The sequence below is a fragment of the Canis aureus genome, chromosome 1 (assembly GCF_053574225.1).
Source record: "Canis aureus isolate CA01 chromosome 1, VMU_Caureus_v.1.0, whole genome shotgun sequence".
Lineage (NCBI taxonomy): Eukaryota > Metazoa > Chordata > Mammalia > Carnivora > Canidae > Canis > Canis aureus.
The window spans coordinates 65,300,821-65,322,148 of record NC_135611.1 but is presented as its reverse complement, the minus strand read 5'-3'; the positions used below and the strand labels follow the sequence as shown (position 1 = coordinate 65,322,148).

At 50.7% G+C, this 21,328-nt stretch overlaps 1 protein-coding gene across 4 annotated transcripts in view; it reads right to left on the bottom strand.

Moving 5' to 3' along the window:
* Positions 1-21,328, bottom strand: part of NCOA7 (nuclear receptor coactivator 7) — a 147,063-nt gene that overhangs the window by 10,331 nt on the left and 115,404 nt on the right. For 3 of the 4 annotated variants that reach the window (XM_077902382.1, XM_077902388.1, XM_077902391.1), the window contains 3 exons: positions 10,395-10,542; positions 2,673-2,798; positions 988-1,140 (listed from right to left, as the gene is read on the bottom strand). In XM_077902382.1, coding sequence (XP_077758508.1) covers positions 988-1,140; positions 2,673-2,798; positions 10,395-10,542 — 427 coding nt within the window. Of the gene's footprint in view, positions 1-987; positions 1,141-2,672; positions 2,799-4,027; positions 4,166-10,394; positions 10,543-21,328 lie in introns of those variants that run through there. The other variant, XM_077902400.1, reaches the window with a different exon arrangement.

Here is a 21,328-nt window from a genome sequence, read left to right as displayed (position 1 = left end):
CTAATTTCTCCCAAGACAAATTATGATAACAAAGATCTATTTCCCTAAAATGACCACAATGATATAGCTTCACAGCAAGCTCCTCAATGCTTAATAGTGCCCCACATATAACAGGCACTCATACATTTTCTGAACATATGAGTAAATGAAAGGCTACTGAACAACAGAACCTGCTTCAATGCCAGAAAGAGAAAAGAATGACATCAACATCTTAAAAATGTAAAGGAATTTCTTCTTGATAGTAACACAGACCAAACTGAAATGAATAAGAGCAGACATGAAAGATGTCTTCCTTTTGTGGAGCAAAAGCCTGACTGGGTAGTATATGAAAGAAACCTGCACAGATTTCACTCACACCCCGAGCTGACTGACAGAAGTACTAGTAAGAGTATGTGGGGGTCATATCTAGAATTCACCACTGCCTCCAAGACCAACTATGAGCAGTGGTATAGAGCATTACTTGCTATTTCTTAGCAACTGGGTGGTTGGGGTACAACACCACACCACAGCCCTGACTGGCTCTCCATCTGACCAACCATGCAGGCAAGGTTTGTGGGCACGACTTCAGCTACCTAGGAAGAGTTCTGGTGTGGCCCTGGAACTTCTTTCTGAACTATCTCCCAATCCAGACTTGACTTTTGTCCAACTTTTCCAGCTTTAGGTTGTAGGATATCACTATTGCTTCCTATCGTATGGTGAGCACAGGAAAAAAATTCCTATATGTGACTGTATTTGGAAATACGCTCCATTTTCTTCTAGAGATGCATTCCAAAGTATGTAGGGGTGAAATAATATAAAGTACACTGGGATTTCCTTCCAAATACTTCAGCAAGGAAAAACCAACAAAGACTGATGAAGCGTATGTGGCAAAATCCTGCAAATTGTAAAATCTGGATAATGGAGAGTTCTTATACTGGTCTCTCTACTAGTATATAAGTTTGAAAATCTTCATCAAAAAGTGTTTTCTGTGAGAGGAACAAGCCTCACCTGATTATCCATATCTTTGATGACCAACAGGACAGGACTGTCTAGCGACGCTGACTTCCGATAGAGAGTTTTCAAACTGGTCCCATGCTCTAATGTGCTATATGCGAGTCTCCACGGATATCCTTGTACCCTTGCTGGAAGGCATCGGGCCAGCTGCAAATCCAAAGATGGAGATGTAAATATACAGTTCGCCCACAAATGTCATAAGCTTATAGCACAAAACAAGTACCGGAGGCTCAACCTCAAAATCACTCTTACTCACATGCTGCTCCCCTTTACTCTGGCAAATATTTCTAACGATAAACCAAGAAAGAGAAGGGAAAAACCGCTGCCTGACGGTGCTGCTTTGGCAGGGATGCCAACCCAGAGCATACATTCCCGCTCAGGGACTTGAACGAGGGGTCACTATGCAACTATACATCTGAAGATCCAGCACGTAGCTTGATATGAATTAGACACATGCTCTCCCTTTTACATTTCAACCTGACCTTCACCAAAGAGTCCATGGTTCTTCAGTTGTTCATTCTAAATGCTCAGTAAGCTCAGTATTGACAACTGCAGCTTCCCACAGAAGTGAGAACACGAAAACACAGGGGTTTTATGCTAGTAGTCAAAGGTAGTTTGTCTTCATCTTGCCTGAATCTCTCACCTACATTAACATTTAGCTTACACTTGGCTGCCATAAACACCATTAATGCATAGCTCTTCAAAAATATTAACAAAGGAAGCTATGAAGTCTTCAGAATGGTTAAGACCAGTTCTGATATCAGCATGTACCACATTTCTGTAACTGCTTGGTCAAGTCTCTTGGCTTTCCTGGGCCTTCAGAGACTCATCTGCAAATTGAGGGAGTTGAACTTGTTAAGGTCTCTGAAATTCAGGTTTCTAAGTTGACTAGTGGGAGAAATGCAAGAGATTCCTTACTAAAGTTTAAATACAACACATCATAGTATTTCATAAAATTAAAATAACAGATTTTCAGAAAATATAAAGAAAGGAAATCACAAATAAAGGAAACATTACTCCTGGTGGTTGGTAGTTTTCATAAAGTGAGTAAAGTGTATAAAAGAGAAGTATAACTTTTATTGAGTCCAATAAGTTAAAACCATTGGAACTCTGTAATCATTTCAAGGATAAATCTGGATCCTTTTTTTTAACTGTTAGGAATATGCGTTAGGAGGACTATGGTAGGACAAGTGAAAAATTGTGCTGAAGACAAGAACAGCTTTCCATTCAGATTTAAGAAATGGAGATAGTTTCTGGCCAAGTCCCCAAACTCCCAAGAAGGTGACGAGGAATGCTAATGTAACCTCTAAGAAGAGGAGAAAGGACACTGGTGTTGGTTAGGCTGCTGGTCTTCCTTTAAAACCTGGCTCTTGGGGGCCCTGGGTGGCTCAGCGGTTGAGCATCCACCTTTGGCTCAGGGTGTGATCCTGGGGTCCTGGGATCGAGTCCCACATTGGGCTCCCTGCAGGGAGTCTGCTTCTCTCTTTGCCTGTGTCTCTGCCTCTCTCTGTGTCTCTCATGAATAAATAAAATATTTTAAAAATAAAAAATAAATTAAAAAAAATAAAACCCAGCTCTTCCTCCACCCTCTGTGAGAAGAGTCCGTGCAGTCATGGATGGGATAAGCTTTTTCAAGGCCTGGAAAACCCCTATCCCACATCCCCCGGGGGAGAACCCACCTGCTCGATATGCATGTTCTCCAGGAGTGCGCTGTGGGGCTGCAGGATCGGCAGGGCCACCTCGTCGTCATCTTCATAGTAACTGCAGGTGCTCTTTCTGCGTTTTGCCTCCTCGACGGTGATGATCTGAAATGGAGAAGACAAGCCCCCCAAAACCTGATTATATTTGCTTTTCCTTCACTTACTAAAAGCGACCTTGAGTACACTATTGCCTGTAACAGGTGGAGTTTTAGCAGTAGGACGTAAACTGAACCACGACCTTGGGAAAAAAGGGCTGATTTCCTCTACAATTTCTGAACAAATGAGGAATTTAACACAGTACGACTGAGGCACTTAATATGTACAAATTAAAGTCACAGGTTTTCCACTTTTACTCCTGCTGCTGGTGCTGAGTGTGAATTATTATGCATAACTCCACAGGTGACTCATACCCTTGAAAAGCCCTAAATTATTCTCGTTTGAGAATAATTTGAATTGCTAAGGGATTAATCAGCAATTATTCTGTAAGACTTCTATACATGGGGATATATTGGGAGGATAAGGATAGTTTTTTTAATCAAGACTCCTGATGTCTTCTCTCAAGGCTACGGCAGGGCGCGTAGCAACAAACCCCCATAGAAATGAAAAAATGGTTGCACCAGAAGCAACAATACAAAGAAACACAAAGCTTTAGTCTAAATTACAATTAGGGCACAATTCTTCATGTATGACTCAAACTATCGAAATAACCCTTCCTTCAAAACTGAGAAACATGATTTTGCATATGTTTCATGGTAACTGTGCTTATGAACAACCCAAGTCAATTTCAACTTAAAAATCTATTTTTCGTCCCTCCTGACACCTGGATAAATCGCTAAATGATTTGAAATTGAATGATACCGTGACTAATTCAGCAAACTGCCCGGGTGGTAGTATCAGCGACTTTCGCATTATAGAGAAAAAACACATTTACATCTAGTAAAAGCTGCCAGGTAAACCGACCACTCAATTTCCAACATGGTACATATACTACCTGCCACCGCGTGAGCCAGGTAAGAAAATGAACTAATACATTTTACTATCTTCTCATGGGAGATTCATATAAAACCTTGTCAAAGAATCACAAGTGCAGCGTCCTGAGTGTGTCAAGCAAAGCGCACGTTTTTAGTGAGCTCTACATTCAACACAGGTGCGCACAGGGCTGTGGAATGATGATAACCAGAAGATGGACCCTTTCTCACCCCGAAGAGAAGGCTGGACCGCATCACATCCATCTCCCAAGCAAACGGAATACCTGCTCGGCGGGCCGGGCAGCCCACCCTTCGGGGCCAGCGGCGGGGGGCCCCCCCTCCCCCGGCTCCCAGGGAACCTCGTACCTGCACAAAGGGCTCGTGGGCCGGCCCCGCGCAGTAGAGAATCCGAACGTCCAGGGGCAACCTTCGGGCCCGCATCGTGCCGGGGGTGCCGGGGGTGCCGGGGGTGGGGGGGCACGTCGGCTTGCTCTCTAACGAGGAAGGCCTTCCTCCTCTCCGTGCACCCCGGCCCAGCTGTTGGCGCTGAAGCTAGCTGCCTGCACGGGTGAGTTTCTGTTTCCCCAGGAGAGGGCTCAGCACTTCTACGGGAGGGAACACGCCCAAATTAGCCTTTCCAGCCAACCCGCGCTTCGCGGCCCGCAGAGCTGGAGGCTGTAAAATGACACTTTCACCTTTGAAATGGCAGTTCCCCGACTGCCACAAAGCTCCTTGGGTTCGGGGCTTTGTTTTGGTTTGGGGTTTTCCTCTTTCCTTCTGCTCCTCTTCCTGACTGTCCCCTGGCTCAGCCAGCTCCTGGGCCCCGGATCCTGGGGGCGGCTGCTCGGGACCAGCCCCGGGCAAGGCCCGAGACACACTGTGGGGCAGAACCACTCGGACTCTGTGCCCCGGAGACCGCCTTCCCCTCAGTACGGGACGCCTGACAGCAGCTAGCCTTCCCGGGGGGCCTCCGCGCGGCCGGCAAGCGCCGGGGACTTTGCCAGACGTGGGGACGCAAAGCGGTCCACAGTCTCTAGTGGGTGAGAACACAGCAGAGAGACGCTTATTTTTATTTTTAAAGATTTGTTTATCTTAGAGAGAGAGAGAGAGAGAGAGAGAGAGAGCATGATCGGGAGGGGCAGAGAGAGGGGGAGAGAGCCCCAGGGTCTGTCTCACACCCTGAGCTGAAACCAAGCGTCCAATGCTTAACGCACCGCACCACGCAGGTGCCCTGAGAGGCGTTTATTAATAAATGGTGCCACTCACGTGGGCCACCCAGAGAGTCTGGAGAGGCGATCGGGCTTCAGTCTGAGAGCAGAGGGCGGGGTGTGGGGAGATGTCCAGGTGGAGGCACAGGAGGAAAACAGAGCTGCGTTCCAGGTTCACTATGGCTTGAGAATAGAAAGCAAGTAGAGATGAAGCTGGGGAGGGACAGAAGTGGAGAAAATAAAGATGCCACTAAGAAGGTTAGAGCTTATTCTAGGGGCCACTTTTTTCCAGAACCTTGGCTGTTCTTCAAAATCATCTAGGAAATTTTAAAAACACGGATTCTGACATTCCTCTCCCAGACCTACTGAATTAATGTCTCTAGTAGGAAAGGTCTAGGATTGTTTAAAAATCACCAAGTGGTGGTTCTGATGATTGGCTAGGTGAGTAGTGATTACTGCAGGCAATGGGGGGCTACTGAGCGTCTAAGTGTGGGTGTATATGATCGTGTGTTATTTAAGCAAGTTAAATAGCACAGAACATATATGAGGGCTTTAAATATGATGAAAGAAACATGAGAAATCATTAAACAGTGCAGGAAAAAATTACTATTAAAAGTATCGCCTATCATGTACCAATAAATAAACTACAGATTGAGTGGAGTTTAAGTTGATACTATTGGGCTACCCATACCTAAAAACACTACAGGGGGAAAAAAATAAAATAAAAAATTAAATAAAAAATTAAATTAAATTAAAAGACAAATAGCCAACTAGGAAAAAAAATCTCTCAAAACCACAGGAGGCGTCACTGGATGGCTCAGGGGGTTAGGCTTCCAACTCTTGATTTCAGCTCCTCATGATCTCAGGGTCATGAGACTGAACCCCACGTCGGGCTCCATGCTCAGCACAGAGTCCGCTTGTCCCTCTCCCTCCTCCTGCTTGTTCTCTTTTTCTATCTCTAAAATAAATAAATGGATAAAATCTTCAAAAAAATATAGATGAATCAGTACTCTTAATCATAAAGCTCACAGTGTGATGAAACTAGTAAGATTCCATTAGGAAAATGGGCAAAGGAAATGAGTGGGAATCACAAAGAAATAGCACAAATATACACACTATATACATCCATAAATACTTTTTTTCATTCTATCCTCAACCAAGGAAATAAAAATTAAAATATATCTCGGCTCCCAAATTAGGAAAATTTTTTGGAAAGGAATAATAGTAATAATACTTTCTGCTGTCATAAACGCAGGAAGAGGGGCATTCCTCACATTGCTGGCAAGGTAAGTTGTCATATATCAAAAAACAGAAGCCTTAAACTGTTGATACCCTTATATCAACTAATGGTCACTTCTAGGAAACTAAGGGAATAATAAAAGTTGCAGATCATCTCATCCTTGTGAGAAACTTGAACCAACACAACGATTCCTAAAGTGGGGAGTTAAGTAAATTATAATTGAGATTTTAATTATTATGCGACCATTAAAATGAGGCTTAAAAATCTTTAGGTGATCTAATTCTCACAAGATGTTAGGTGAGAAAAGCCGGATACAAACCCTATACATAAACCATGAATGCGTTTTACAAGAATAAAATGCAAGACTCTCTATCCCCCAACCCCTAGAAACCATCCTAAAATAAAAGAAAAAAAGGAATTGAATAAAATGCAGAAAAGCTCTAAGTGTGGTCACACGGTATTTTTAAATGTTCTGCATTGTACTTTTCTGGAGTTTCCAAATTTCCTACAATAAGCAGGTGTTACTTATATAGAATTAGGACATAAAGCTTATTTAAAGAGTCTACATATGGGAGAACGGCCTGGGGGCTGGGGCGGGACTGGAGGTGCCCTTGAGAGTCCAAGCGAAGGGTCCAGACAGGCTGACTGGGGCCTGTCTGGTGGAGGGAGGCGGAGGTCCTTGCACCCTGTGCGCGGTCACCAGGGAGAAGACTCTGACTGGATATGATGAAGGAAGAGAACCCAGGGTGGTACCTGGGTTCCTAGCTTGGGACACAGGTAATCAAGGTGGGAATATGTGAGAAGCGGCAAGTCTGAGGGCTGACGGGCGAGAGGAATTGCTTTGAACTTGCTGGGGATCAGGCACCTGCCGGCATTGGGGGAGCGAAGGTGCCTCTCCCCACCTGTAAAGGAGTAGCAAGGCCATTAGGGTGGGTGGCGGTGCTTTAAGGGGCCACTAGTAGCGGAGCTGCTCCTGCACGGGGGGGGGGGGGGGGTGAAGAGGGGGGATTGAGGCTAGCAGTCTGGTACGCGCTGCACTTTTGGACTCCTTGCCATGTGGCAAGGAAACAGCGATGAGTGGCCACCCTCAGCAGTTAGCAGCACCAGCACGCGGAGCTTGCACAGGCCGGCTAGTTCCTCCCTCCTTCTGTAGCCCTTCTTGGCTCTTCCTCTGCCGCTGCAGGTCTAGGAATGTGCCCTCGTTCTGCCCGGCAGCTCAGTCCTGGAGGGCCTGGGGCCCAGTGCCTGGATACACAGCGTTCTCTCCCCCAGTACCTCGTTAGCTCCTTTGCCCCGGGTGCTGAGGTGAGGCCCGAGCTCCTACTGGGGTCAAGACCTGAGCTTCCAGGGTGGGTGGGGTTGGCGGGGAGAGGCACAGGAGCCCTGGAGGAGGGCTGCTCCGGTGCAGGCGCGCAGGCCTCAGGAGGTGCTCCGGCGCAGGTGTGCAGGCCCCAGGAGGTGCACCGGCGCAGGTGTGCAGGCCTCAGGAGGTGCTCGGGCGCAGGTGTGCGGGCCTCAGGAGGTGCTCGGGCGCAGGCGTGCAGGCCTCAGGAGGTGCTCGGGCGCAAGTGTGCAGGGGCCGCGGTGCCACCTGCCCCTCCTCCCCGCAGCGCCGCATTTGGGAGAAGGCGCTGGTCCCGGGCAGCCCTTCCCTGGCCCGGCGTCCCCTGTGCCCGTGGCTCCGGGCACCTCGGGCCGGGCCGAGGTGGGGGCGGCACTCGGGGTGCGGGTGCCTGGGCAGGAACGCCTCCCCCAGCACGACGGCCGCAAGGACCTGGCAGCGGCGGGCGAGCGGCTCGGGCTGGACGGCAGCGGCCCGGGGAGCGGGCGCCCACGGCCCCCCAGGACGATGACCCGGGTGGCGGGGCCGAGCAGAGGCAGGAAAGACCAGACCCGCCGGACGAGCTCCGGGAGGAGGCGCCCCGCGGCCCTGCAGGGTTTCGAGCCCAGGGAGGCTGGCCCCCCACGCCTGCGATGAGCGAGGGTGACGCGCCCGCCCCGCCGCCCTGAGTCCATCCTTCTGGAACACCCTGCAGCGCCGGGTCCTCCGGCGGGGGCGCTCGCACTCGCCCCTCCCTGTCGCCCGCCCCCCAGGGTCCCCTCCCCGCGCCCGCTCCCGGCGGGTCGCCCAGCACCTAGTTCCCGCGTGTCCCCTTCCGCGTGGAAGGCCTGCGGGGGAGGTGTCCCCCCCCCTCCCGCGGCTCCCTAGAGCCCCTCCAGGCCGCCTGCACCTGCCTCTCCGTCCTGCCCCCCCCAGCCGCTCCTCCAGCCCGCCTGCACCTGCCTCTCCGTCCTGCCCCCCGCAGCCGCTCCTCCAGGCCGCCTGCACCTGCCTCTCCGTCCTGCCCCCCCGCCAGCGGCTCCTCCAGGCCGCCTGCACCTGCCTCTCCGTCCTGCCCCCCCCCAGCCACTCCTCCAGGCCGCCTGCACCTGCCTCTCCGTCCTGCCCCCCCCAGCCGCTCCTCCAGGCCGCCTGCACCTGCCTCTCCGTCCTGCCCCCCCCCAGCCGCTCCTCCAGGCCGCCTGCACCTGCCTCTCCGTCCTGCCCCCCCCAGCCGCTCCTCCAGGCCGCCTGCACCTGCCTCTCCGTCCTGCCCCCCCCAGCCGCTCCTCCAGGCCGCCTGCACCTGCCTCTCCGTCCTGCCCCCCCCAGCCGCTCCTCCAGGCCGCCTGCACCTGCCTCTCCGTCCTGCCCCCCCCACCCCCCTCCCCTGCAGAAGGCTGTCCACGTTTCACAGTGAAGCTCCCCCAGGGCTGCACCACGGCCAGCTGCTCTCTACACCCCCAGAGCCAGCCCGCCCCCCGCCCCAGGCTCAGGGCTCGGCCCGCAGCCACGCCCCCCCCACCCGCCCCCCAGCACCTAACGGGAGCTGCTCGCCCACCCCTGCCCCTTACTCCCCCCCACTCGTCCTCCTAGAGCATAGTTCTGGCCTTGCTGCCCAGTGAGATGCTCCATGGGAGCCCCGGCCCCCAGCTGGGTTCCCGCCAGGCATCATGGGGGGGGGGCATTCTCCTCCCTTGGCCTCTGACCCGGGACTCCCCTCAGCCTGCCTCCCCCTGCCCACGGCTCCTTGGCGCCCACTGCCCCGGTCACGCAGGGGTCCCCACCCGCCCCCGGCCTCTCCCAGGACAACCTCACGCAGGCTCTCCGCTAGGCCTTTGCTCACCACTTCCCCAGGCGCACCTGCAGCTCCTTCCCAGGGGTGATTCCCGCTGGGTCTCAGGCAGGCCCCAGGGCCTCGGGTTTAGGTGAAGACAGGACGCGCAGCATCTTCTACCAACCCTACCCCATGCCCTGCTCCCACCCCAGCGGGGTCACGCTCGGCCCCCCAGGGCCCACTCCCAAGACCGAGCCCTCCATCCCCACATTTCCCTTCCTTTCCACATATCCCTCAGAAAATCCTGTATGTTCCGCTTCTAGTTATCTTTCAAAAGCACCCAGTTTCCTCCCCACCGCTGCCAGGCTTCTAGAAACCATGGTCTTTCCACAGTCCCCAGCCGAGCGCCTCCACTGGCTCCCCAGCCCCCGGTGGTCCCACTCGGCCGGGGCGTCTGCCAGCGAGGGGGAGGCCTCTGAAAGGCCCGAGCCAGCGCACTCCCGCAGAGCCCCTGCCTTCGGGGGACGCCAGGCCTGGGGGGCCCCTGCCATGCGCCCTTGCTCCCAGTCCCTGCTTGGCTCTGCGGAACTCCTGTTGGTTTCCCTAACGCCCCACACCCTCTATTCCTCCGCCCGGGGTCACCTTTCCTCTCTGGCCACATGCGTGCCACGTCCCGCTCCACCCCAACTGCCCAAACTCGCCCCCCTGCTCTCGGTTGTGGGGCCCGCTCCTCGGGGGCCCAGCCACACGCTCCCGTGGCACCTGGCACCCCACCCGCGCCGGCGGTTCTCGCATCATCCTGCAGCGACCCCGCGGTCAATTCTGCTTCTCCCCCCCTGAGCCCGCCCCACGGGAAGGGCTTGGTCAGGGCTCGGAAAAATCATGAGGGGCTTTGCAGGCCGCGCGAAGGAGCCTGAACTTCCTCCTGTACCTAAAGGGGACACAGTAGCAGTTTTAAAAAGGAAAAGTGTGATGACCCGGCAGCGATGGCATTTCTCGGACACCAATCACCAGCTCAGAGGAATAAAGTCATTCCCCCTCCCCACCCCACCCCTATAACTTCAAAAGTGCACAGGAAATCTAACTTCTGGCGAGCCAAGAGGTTCTCGGTATCCGGGCCCGTGAAGACTATGACTACACACTGCGACCTTAGGACCACGACGGTCTAGCCCCTCTTGGGTGCTCACCTCCCAGCTCTTGGTGGTCGGCTCACTGAAGAAGTTGTCGATCATGTTCAGCTCTTCCTTTTCCACCACCACAAAGCCTTGCTCTTTGGCATCTTTCCCGTAGACGTCAGGAGACCACTGAACAAAGAACGTGTACAAGTGATCCACCCTGAAAAACACGTTCGTCGTAGGAGTTAACACCAAATCCACTTTCCTGGCAGGCCCGGACTGGGACTCGGGTGCTCACAACCATCTTTTTCCGGCTTGGCAAACGCATCTTACTAATTGGGCAACTGCCCACCGTGAAGATGGTCTCTGCTTGTGCGTTCCAAGTTTGGAAAAAAAAGGTCAAAAAGTGAAAGCAGAAGTCCACGGACACTGAGAACCTGTCTTTCAACCTGAGGAAAAGATCAAGAGATGGGACGTAACACTGAAAAACCATGAAGTCTTTCCACCAAATATTTGCTCCTCGCTGGGTCGTTTATTGGGCACTTGTATTCAATGGGGGGAAAAACCTGCCCTGAACCTTTAGCTGGAAAAGATAAAACACCAGTGAGTTTTTATGTAGTTGAAGCCCTGTTAGAATTTTAGCCAAACACCCTCAATAACTACAAAGTCAGTGATTCTAGTTGTCGTTTCAATATTAGAAAGAGACCTAATTCGGGCAGCCCGGGGGGCTCAGAGGTTTAGAGCCTCCTTCAGCTTAAGGCCTGATCCTGGAGACCCGGGATCGAGTCCCCCGTCGGGCTCCCTGCATGGAGCCTGCTTCTCCCTCTGCCTGTGTCTCTGCCTCTGTGTCTCTCTCATGAATAAATAAATAAAATCTTAGAAAGAGAGAGAGAGAAGAGAAGGAAGGAAGGAAGGAAGGAAGGAAGGAAGGAAGGAAGGAAGGAAGGAAGGAAGGAAGGAAGGAAGGAAGGAAGGAAGGAAGGAAGGAAGGAGAAAGAGAGAGACCTACTTTTATGGACCTGGGAATGTGGTTTGCTTCCTACTTCTCTGCTCCCTCACACATACTGAACACCCCAAGGTACTGCAGCATCTCTCCAGACAGACCTCAGCCACAGAGAGATGGCTAAATGGCTAATTTCCAAGCAGAGAAGATCATTGCTAATTCTAAAGAGTTAAAACTGTGTAAAAATGATTTAGCAACGTCACCATAGCTTGAAGGTCTGTATTCCCCCCCCAAATCCATCCATTGAACCCCTACCCCAAATGTGATGGTATTTAGTTAGATGCAGGGCTCTGGGAAGTGCTTAGGTCGTGCGCCCGCATTACGGGGCTGAGTGCCCTTAGGAGAGGATCCCTTTTCCCCAGGGGACACGGGAAAGGGCAGCCGTCTAGGACCAGGCAGGGGGCCTTCGCCAGCCCCGTCTGCCAGCATCTTGTTCTCGGACTTCCCAGCCTTGAGAAGGGTCAAGAATACATTCCTGTGGCTCAGAGGCCACGCGGGCTGCAGCATCCTCCTAGAGCAGCACGGGCAGATCCCAAAGAAACAGAACGGAAACCTAAGAGGGACGTCCCCCGACCATCCCGGAATCCCCTGGACCAAGCGTGGACCAAGCGGGCCGTAGGTTTCTATGTTCCCAGCTGCTCTTGCTCACACGACGCGGTCTTCTCCTCATCGTCACCGGGGCTAAGATGTCATTGCTTGTGACAGTCTGACATCAGATCACCTACATGGGCCGCGTTGTGCTTTGCACTGGTTCTTAGTGGCTAATGTCGTGAAAGTAATAAATCGTGAATTGCCTGAGCTCCCGAGCCCTGGGGGTATTTAGCTTGTTCCCCATTCTTCAGTCCTGTTACAGTGAAACATCCTCGGGCTCTGTGCCTCTCACCACCTTTTGAATTATTTCCTTGAGATCAGTTCCCCAGAAAAGGGATCGCTGGGCCAAAGGGCATGATTTTACAGCTTGTGACTCACGCTGCCAGGTCGCTGTTGAAAGGCTTTATTCATTTACTGGGCCACCCAGCACCGCAGTTTGCACTGCAGTTTAACACTTTTGCTGAGTTTAACACATTTACTGTTTTTTTTTTTTTTTTTTTTTTTTTTAAGATTTTAATGTGTATTTAAAAGTTTGACCTGACTCACTCGGTATTTCTTTTGAGTGTTCGTGTGCTGGGCCATTTTCAAGTTTTCTTCCTGCTAGAGCTTTTCTTTCATAAACGGGCTCTTTGTGACTATGGAGTCAGTGTTTTCCTTTCCAGTTTGTGGGAACTTTTAGAGAATGTAAGCATTAGCCACTGTCAAATGTATTTCAAAACTGCTGTTTCCCTTTTCATATTAATCCTATCTTTCCTTTCATGATACAGGATTATCAATTTTCATGTACTTTAGGAGTGTATTTCCCTTGAGAACTACTCCTACTCCTTCAAAACAGGGAGAGTTGGCATCCAAGATAAGGTGTGTATCAGTGTGTATGACTTGCTACCATTTCTATTAAAAAAAAACACAACAAATATAATTGTACACACATGTGACGGCTAATGTTATATGACCACAACTTAGCCAGGTTTTGGTCAAACACTAGTCTAGGTGTTGCTGTGAAAGTGTTTTTTTTTAGATGTGATTAACATTTAAATCAGGAGACTTTCAGTAAAGCAGATTATCCTCTAGCATGCAGGTGGGTCTCGTGCAATCAGTTGAAGGCCTTACTAGAAAAAAACTGAAGTCTTCTGGGTAGGAAGGAACTGTGTCTCTAGATAGTGTTCAGACCTGGGACTACCTTATCACATTCTCCCTGGCAGATTTCAGGCTGGCCGACTCCCAAAACCATGGGAGCCAAATTCCTTACAGCAAATCTTTCTCTCTACGTATCCTTGTACATACATATCCTTTTGGTTCTGTTTCTCTGGAGATCCTTGACTAATACACTGGACTATTCTGAAAGAACAGAATAGAAAGAAATAGAGAATTTCTATTTGGCTGGACAGTGTTCGCGTTCAAAAAGAAATAGAAATTTCTTTTATTATAAAAGGAAAACTTTTTATAAGAAATCGATCAAGGGGGACCCCTGGGTTGCTCAGCGGTTTGGCGCCTGCCTACAGCCCAGGGTGTGATCCTGGAGTCCCGGGATTGAGTCCCACATAGGGCTCCCTGCATGGAGCCTGCTTCTCCCTCTGCCTGTGTCTCTGCCTCTCTCTGTGTCTCTCATGAATAAAAAAGAAAAGAAAAGAAAAGAAAAGAAAAGAAAAGAAAAGAAAAGAAAAGAAAAGAAAAGAAAAGAAAAGAAAAGAAAAGAAACCAATCAAAATGGTTACCCCCAGTGAATGGAATGGAAGAATGACATATTTTGCATCATGTATATCTTTAGGTTATTTTCGTTTTTGGAGTACGCAGGACACTTTTGTGATTCAACTTTTAAAATTATATTTTAAAAAGCAAATAATGAGAAGTTTCCTCTCACCCACATCCCTGTCCACCAAATCCTGTGCCCATTCTTCTCCCTTACAGGTGACCACTTTATTCATTTCCTGTATATTTTTGTAGTGCTATACAGATACAAATAAGTATATATACATATTCTTTTTGTCTTCAATTTCTACAAAAAGTAGTACTATTCTCTCTCTTGCTTTCTTCATTCGACGACATATCCTAGATATCTTTCCATATTTGTATACAAATGGTTTCCTCATTCTTTCTTTATAGCTACACAGTACTTTGCGATTTACCAAAGCTATGTCATCATCCTCTATCCATCGATGGACAACTTGATTTGTTTCCAGATTCTGCAGTCACGAATGACGCTGTGATGAATAACTTTGTATGTGAGTCACTTCACGTGTATACAGATATCGTTGTAGGATATATTTCCAGAAGTGGGACTGAGTTGTCAGAGGAGCAATTCCCTTAAATTCTGCTATATAAAAACTATGCTGACCTTTTTAGGGATGATATCATTGTTTGTCTTCCTATGAGTAATATATGTATACACACACACACACACACCCTCTTTTGAATCTTTCAAGTATTTTTACCATGTAGTATAAAATTCCCCATTAAAAATTAACTAAGGAGAAACTAATCACCACTCCAGGGAGGTTGATAAGTATACAATTCTAACCCTTTCCATTTTCTAACACTTAAAATGGAGTCCATCTTAACTGTACTTTGTTTCTTGTTTTTTTTTTTTTTAAAGATTTTCTTTATTTATTCATCAGAAACACAGATAGAGAGGCAGAGACACAGGCAGAGGGAGAAGCAGGCTCCATGCAGGGAGCCTGATGTGGGACTCGAACCCAGAACTCCGGGATCACACCCTGGACCCAAGGCAGGTGCTAAACCGCTAAGCCATGGAGAATTAAATATGCTTCACTCTCACTGATTGGAAAAGAAGCCGTTTACTATGCGCATATCCCCCACATTGGATAAACTGACTTCCTGACTACCTGCTGGCTAGCTTACCTGTGAGAAAAAGAGCCCGCCCTTGACACCGGGAGCTCGGGGCGCTCGTCCCTGACACCCGCTCCCAGCTGGGCCCCGGTATTCTCCTGCGGATCATAAGCAATTTCACAGAACACCAGCACTGGACAAGACGGCTCAGTGACTACAATGAATCGTGACAACAAGACCGCTCTGAGGCCTCATATCTGAACACAAACAAAAACGCGAACACTGTCCAGCCAAAAAATGACCAAACGTCCCCCTCCAATTTGGCTACTATGAATGACTGCGCTTCTTTATTAATTAGAGCGTGAACCTCTCCGGGCGTCCTCTCTAGTCTAGTTGCTCTTAGATAAGATGTACACCCAATCATAGCATCCCCTCTGCTTCCTGGGAGCACCTAACACCGACCGAACCCCCACTTCGTTAAGTCCTTCCCTCAATCACCTCACACAAATCTATATCCTTTATCTCCTTTCCAGCACCCTCTTTCTGAGACGCCCACAGTCCCCTGCTCTGTTTGCTCCCCTACAGCAATGAGCCGATCCAACTCATCCAACTGCAGGTGTGTTTCTGGTGTGTCTGGTCAGAGGGCACTGCCTCCCTCAACAACACTCCTGTACACCACTAGGTGCCAGTGACCCTGCCCTCATGGAGACGACCTTCGGGACTGTGAGAGCGGATGGGGTCCTGGGTATTATACAGTTCAGCTAACTCTCCTTAGATGGAAGGGAATGGGGCCCTGAAGTCGACCATCAGCATCACAGCCAGGACTAGATCTTCTGAGGCGACAACCAGGGTTCTTTCAACCACACTACACAGCCCTCCCCTTATTTCACACTGATTTCTAAACTGTTCCCCCAGCTAACTTCCTGGTTATGACACTAGACACAGTTTTATCACTTTTTGGACCCTCTTTCCATGAAGGCCTGCTCATTTATTCTCCAACAGTTTACCCTCAGGGGGAAAGTCACCATGTAAGTGTGAACATTGAAGAAGCATCCCAAGAAATGCTAAAAGCTCATGTCGACACATATCCCTGCCCAAGACGGCAAGGGACTGAGGAATGAGGTATGGGTTCTGCATCAGGGGCGCCTGGGAGGCTCAGCCGGTCGGCCTCCTTCGGCTCAGGTCATGATCCCAGGGTCCTGGGGTCGAGTCCCGCATCGGGCTCCCTGCTGAGCAGGGAGTCTGCTTCTCCCCCTCCCTCGGCTCCTCCTCACTCGGCTCGTACTCTCTTTCTCTCTCTCAAATAAATAAACAAAATCTTAAAAAAAAAAAAAAAAGATTTCATTCCTCCTTGGACATTATAAGAAAACATAACTGTGCAAACTGCAAGTCAATAAAGATTTTAAGGAGCGAGCCTATGCTAGCAATGGCCAGTTACTTCCCTTTTTGGTGAGGAAGACATCAAGCTGCTTGAGGAGATCATTTAAGCGGTCCTTTTTGTTACGTAGATACAAGGCGAGCAGGATTTATTATTCCAGAGGAAGATGTAATTAGACATTCTCTACTTGATGAAGACAACTTGCGCTTCAAACCCACTGGAAGGTGGGAGACAGGGACGGTCTGTGTAAGGGCCAAAGGATGTCCTGGGAAGGAGGAATCCTGTGCCCAATCCCTCTCTTTTGAAGAGATACTCAAGATTATTAGCACATCTTTGATTAATTAAGGTGGTCTTAGTAGAGATACGTCCATAGCGAAGGACAATACCCCAATCCCCACCCCACCCTCCTTGAAAAGAAACTCTTCGGGCCAGTAGAGGGAATGGTCTAGACGGATGACCTGGGATCCATACGAATTCCATGATTCTTGTAGGGGGTCAATTTGGGCACCGGGCGCTGAAACTTAGAGCAAACCAGCTGCCACGCTGGACACACCATGGAAGGAAATGGCTGCTTACGCCACATGTGCATGTGTGGGTTTCTCAGGCAAGCTGGGGTGGAGGGGGGCGAGCTCAAGTCTGGCGTAAAGCATCCTTGCCTGCCAGTGCCACTCCCTCTAGAAGCACCCCCGCCGGGCAGGAGCGTGGGCCTCTGCCCCGCCGCTTCCCTCGGGGTTGGGCTTCGGGTGGGCGGTGGGCCGAGCCTCTGGCGGCCGGTCCCTTAAGCTCGGGAGCACTGGGCACTTCGGACCTGGCACAGAGAGCAGCAGCCAGGGAGGAGGAAAGAGGTATTCTCAAAATACCACAGGAAAGAGGGTCAGAGTCCTAAAAGTATTTAAATATTAAACAGAGAAGCGACCTCAGGTTTGAAGCGGTGCTGAACTGTGTCAGTGACCTAAAAAGAAAAGCTGCGACTCCCCGTCCCGAGGACCCTCCGTACGGGATCTCTCAGGGGCGTGTAGTACTATGCTCAACTTGCACAGAGGGAAACTGAGGCTGGGCGGCTTGGGTTTAGGAGCGCTCCGAAACGCACACAGCCCTCCTGCCGCCTCAAGGGCGAAGCCAAAGGAACGAAGAACTCAGGCGGCCTGTCTCACAAGAGAAATTAAAGGGCGTTCGGCACCAATCTGATCACTTAAGAGGTCTTAAAGAAGACCTCAGGCCTCTGGAGACCAAATGGAAGGGACCCACGTCCCCCTTCCTTCCAGCTCCATTTCTGCACAATTCTGTAGCCTTTGTTTATTTTTACTATTTAACTGGGGTGGGGGGGGGCAAGGAAGAGGATATGACTTCATCTTTTTTTTTTCCTTTTAGATTAGAATAACTCTAAGTTTATTTAACCTAAATTCTTGGAATGATTCTTTTTGGCCAACTGGGTTTTCCTGGTCACTAGTTCCCAGAAGTCAACCCTGCCATCTGGAAACAGGCCTCCAAGTTCTGGAAACTCCCCTCCTTGTCCCTCTGCCTCATCTTCACCCACTCCTTCCTCTATTCCGTGCCAGCTCTGCTCTCACCTTGACCCCCATGACCCCCCCTTTCCCCAGCCATTAGCCCCTCCTGGATTCGCAGGCTTCGGGCAATCTCCACCTCGCCCTCACTGTCGTCCTCCTAATGCACCTGCCCTTCCAAACACCTTCGCACATGATCATCTTGCTGACTCTTCCTCCCCCGGGATGATGGATGTTGCCGGGTTTTCTTCTTTGTGCTTGATGCATTACTACAAGTCCAAGGCCCTGAACCTTGGCGAAGAAAGCCCTCCCTCCCAGGGCTCCCCACTCACTGCCAACTCACTTCCTTGACTACTCCAAGCCATAGCTGCTCCAGACCTCTGCTTTTGCAAGCCCTCCACCTGGCCTCCTACCCTGTTCCTCTCTGAACAGAGGGCTCTCCACCACACCATCCTAATAACGCACCGCCTCCACCGTCCCTCTTAGCATCCCTCGCTTCAGACGAAGGAACTTTTCTCTTGCCCATTTTAACCCTGTCGTCTGCCCTTCCGACTGTCCTAATGCTTGGGGAGTCTCCTCCGCCATCTCCACCCCACCCGTCCGTGCCTTTATTCCCTTCATCCTAAGCCACGAGCCTACTTGCATTTCCCCGTCCTTACACATGAAAGGCTCTGGATGTTGTTTCTCCCTAAAGCTCGTTCCCTACCTCATCCTCCCTTCAGAGCATATTGTTAACATTTGGGTTGGCATATTTTCCACCTCCTTTTCATCCCTGAATTCTCCTGTTCTGATTTTATTAACCTTTTACTATAAGCCCTTTGTTAAACCTGCCTCAGATGCCATCTGGATGGAGGTGCAGTTTTTAACCTTGTTCTCCCCCCTCCTACTGTAGTGAAGCTGATTTTCTTAAAAGCGACCTGGTGTCAAACTCAGTGGCATCTCCATCATTTGTCTTGACTTCTGAAAGGCGGCTGGTGGTACTTCTCGAAACCCACCCAATAACTCACCCCGTTTCTAAGGAGTCACTGAGCTGCTTTGGCCTCAGGACCTCAGGACACCTCTGGTCAAGCCAACACAATGACCAGTGACTGCTGCCATACAGGCTGCTTCCCTGTAGCCATGGGCATGGTGAACGCATGGGCAGGGAAGGAGGTCATGCTCCAGGCCCCAGGAAAGCTGGTGTTTGAGGAGGACACAGGAGAGGTGGTCCTGGAAGGAAGCCAAGAAGAAACGACACGAAGGCAGAAGTGACCTTACAAAATGCAAATCTGACCACTTACACCCAGCGGTGTAGAATCCTTCCAGCGTCTCCCTGACGGGTTCAGGACAGATTCACAGCCCGGGGGTGCCTGAGGGCTCTGCTTTGTGCCAGTCTCCAAAATGCACTCCTTGCTGCAGCCATGTGCTCCTGTACCATTGCTCCGACTGCTGCCTCCTTCCCTCCTTCCTTCCTAAGAAGGGTGATGACGAGGGTAAGCCTGGAGGACAGTCATCTCAGGCCGCGGTCAGGGAAGCCAGGGGTCACGGCTACTCCGGCCGCCGAGGGAGGAAAAGAGGCCCCGTGCGGCAGGGGGCAGGTGCAAAGGGCCACGGCGAGGGCCAAGTGCACACATGGGAGGAAGAAGGGCACCGCGGTGGGCCCCCTGGTGCCTCCTGGTGGCTGAGATGCAGGAGACACAGGTGCCACCCTACAGAGGCTTAGCTGGAAGGGGGTGCACTGAAGAGACCCAAACACAGGGACAGAAGCGGGGCACCCGAGCGTGGAGGTGCGCGCCGACTACTCATGCAGAGCCTGAGCTCCTGAGGGATGGGCGGGGAGCAAGACTGAGCCTTTGGCCCACAGGCGCGGGGAAGGAGGGTGAAAGAGGCAGGGGGGCCGGGTGGCTGAGGGGGTCGCACGGAGTCCTGGCTTGGGACCAACGGCTTGGACCTTAGGCGCGGCTCCCGTCCCCCGTGTGGAGGCAGCTGCGCGGAGCGTCCCCAGGAGACGCGGGTGGGGCCAGCACAGGGCCCCAGGACGACAAACGAGGGCTCTGCCCAGGAGGCCACGTCAGTGCCCCAGGCCCGCCGACCCCGGCCCCTCCACCTTCGCCGCGCACCCCCATCCAGGCACAAGCCCCGGTCAGCCACAGCCGGGACCAAAACCTGGCCCCTGGGTTCTGTTTAGGTTTTCTGCTTACAGATCTGGGCCTAGTCAACGTCTGCATGAACTTCAAAGGTTTCGATCATTGACGCCAGGCTCCTTTAGGGATCCAGCCCAACCGAGACATCAGATTCAAGTTCCCAATCCCCTCCCAGCAGGCGTGCTGTCATCGTGGAGAGGAAACTCAGGGAAGGCCGAGGATACAAGCTCTTGAAGGCCATCAGCCCTCCCTCGGAGGCAGCCAAGTGTCAAGGGGAGGAGGAGCCACGGCGGCAGCCCAAGTAACCAGGAGGGCAGGGGCAAGTTCGGCCTCTCCCTCACCGTAACCCCACGAGGTAGCAGCCACCAGTTAGCAGTTCTGTCCAATGGAAGAGGAGAGATGCTCCCACAGATGGCCTTGACCAACTCCACATGTTAGGGGAGGCCCCGGGGTCAACCCTCAGGTCAGTTCATGGTCTCAATCCCCATGCGTCACCATTTCCTTTATGGTTGGTCCCACTGTTGTTTTCTTAAAAGCCCATCGCTGACAAAACTGTAGGGTTGAGGCACACCTGGGTGCCCACCTGGGGGGCTCAGTCAGTTAAGCATCAAACTCTTGGTTTTGGTTCAGGTCATGATCTCAGGGGTGCGAGCTCAAGCCCACACCAGGCTCCATGCTCAACAGGGAGTCTGCTTGAGATTCTCTCTCTCTCTCACCCTCACCCCGCTAAAATAAATAAATAAATCTTAAAAAAAAAAACAAAAACCAAACCTGTAGGGTTCAGGGATATAACCTGATGAAAAATCTGAGTTGATGCTTAGAACAAAACATCACTATTCACCCTTTACATATATGGGCTTTAGGTACAAATACAATCCATTTTCTCACAACTAGCTATGTGGGATTTTATTTACTGTTATGTTTTTCTCTTTCTTTTTCTTTTTCTTCTTCTTCTTCTTTTTTTTTTTTTTAACATAGTTGTGAGATCAAGTAAAAAGTACATATGTCTAAGGTAAAGCCCTGAAGTGGTCCCTTTCTTACTAGCTGGGGGGCTTTGGGAAAGTTCCTTAATCTCTCTGAGCTTCTCAAACGAAAGTAAGAAAGCCTAGCCCCTCCTATAGCTGTCTGGAGCATTATATCCAGAAGTTCTATCTACCTTCAGACAGACCTTTTACAAAGTCCCTTCCACATGATCATCTAAAATCCTGCCACCACACAGACCAACAAACTGGACCAAAACAACCCTGAAGCAGTCGGGCATTTTTGTCTTATCAAGGGTCACTCCACTGGTAGGAAAAGAAAGTGGGGCTACACATAGCAAGATACGTCCCCCAACCCCCCAGTTGATTTAAAAATTATAAGCTGGAACCATGAAACGATTTAATAGCTATTACATTAGAAGCATACTTTAGAGTACATTAGAGCATGGAGAATGGGAAATAATAAGAAATGGGATGAAGAGAGTAAGAATGTGACCCAGAGAGTAAGGAGATACACTCACATGCAGTCCCACCGCTTACTTGTCCTGTTGATTATAAATTAAAGACATCCCAGCGTACCTCAATCTAAAACATCCCCAGGCTCCATTCTGAATACAGCCACAGGAGCCTGACAAAGGT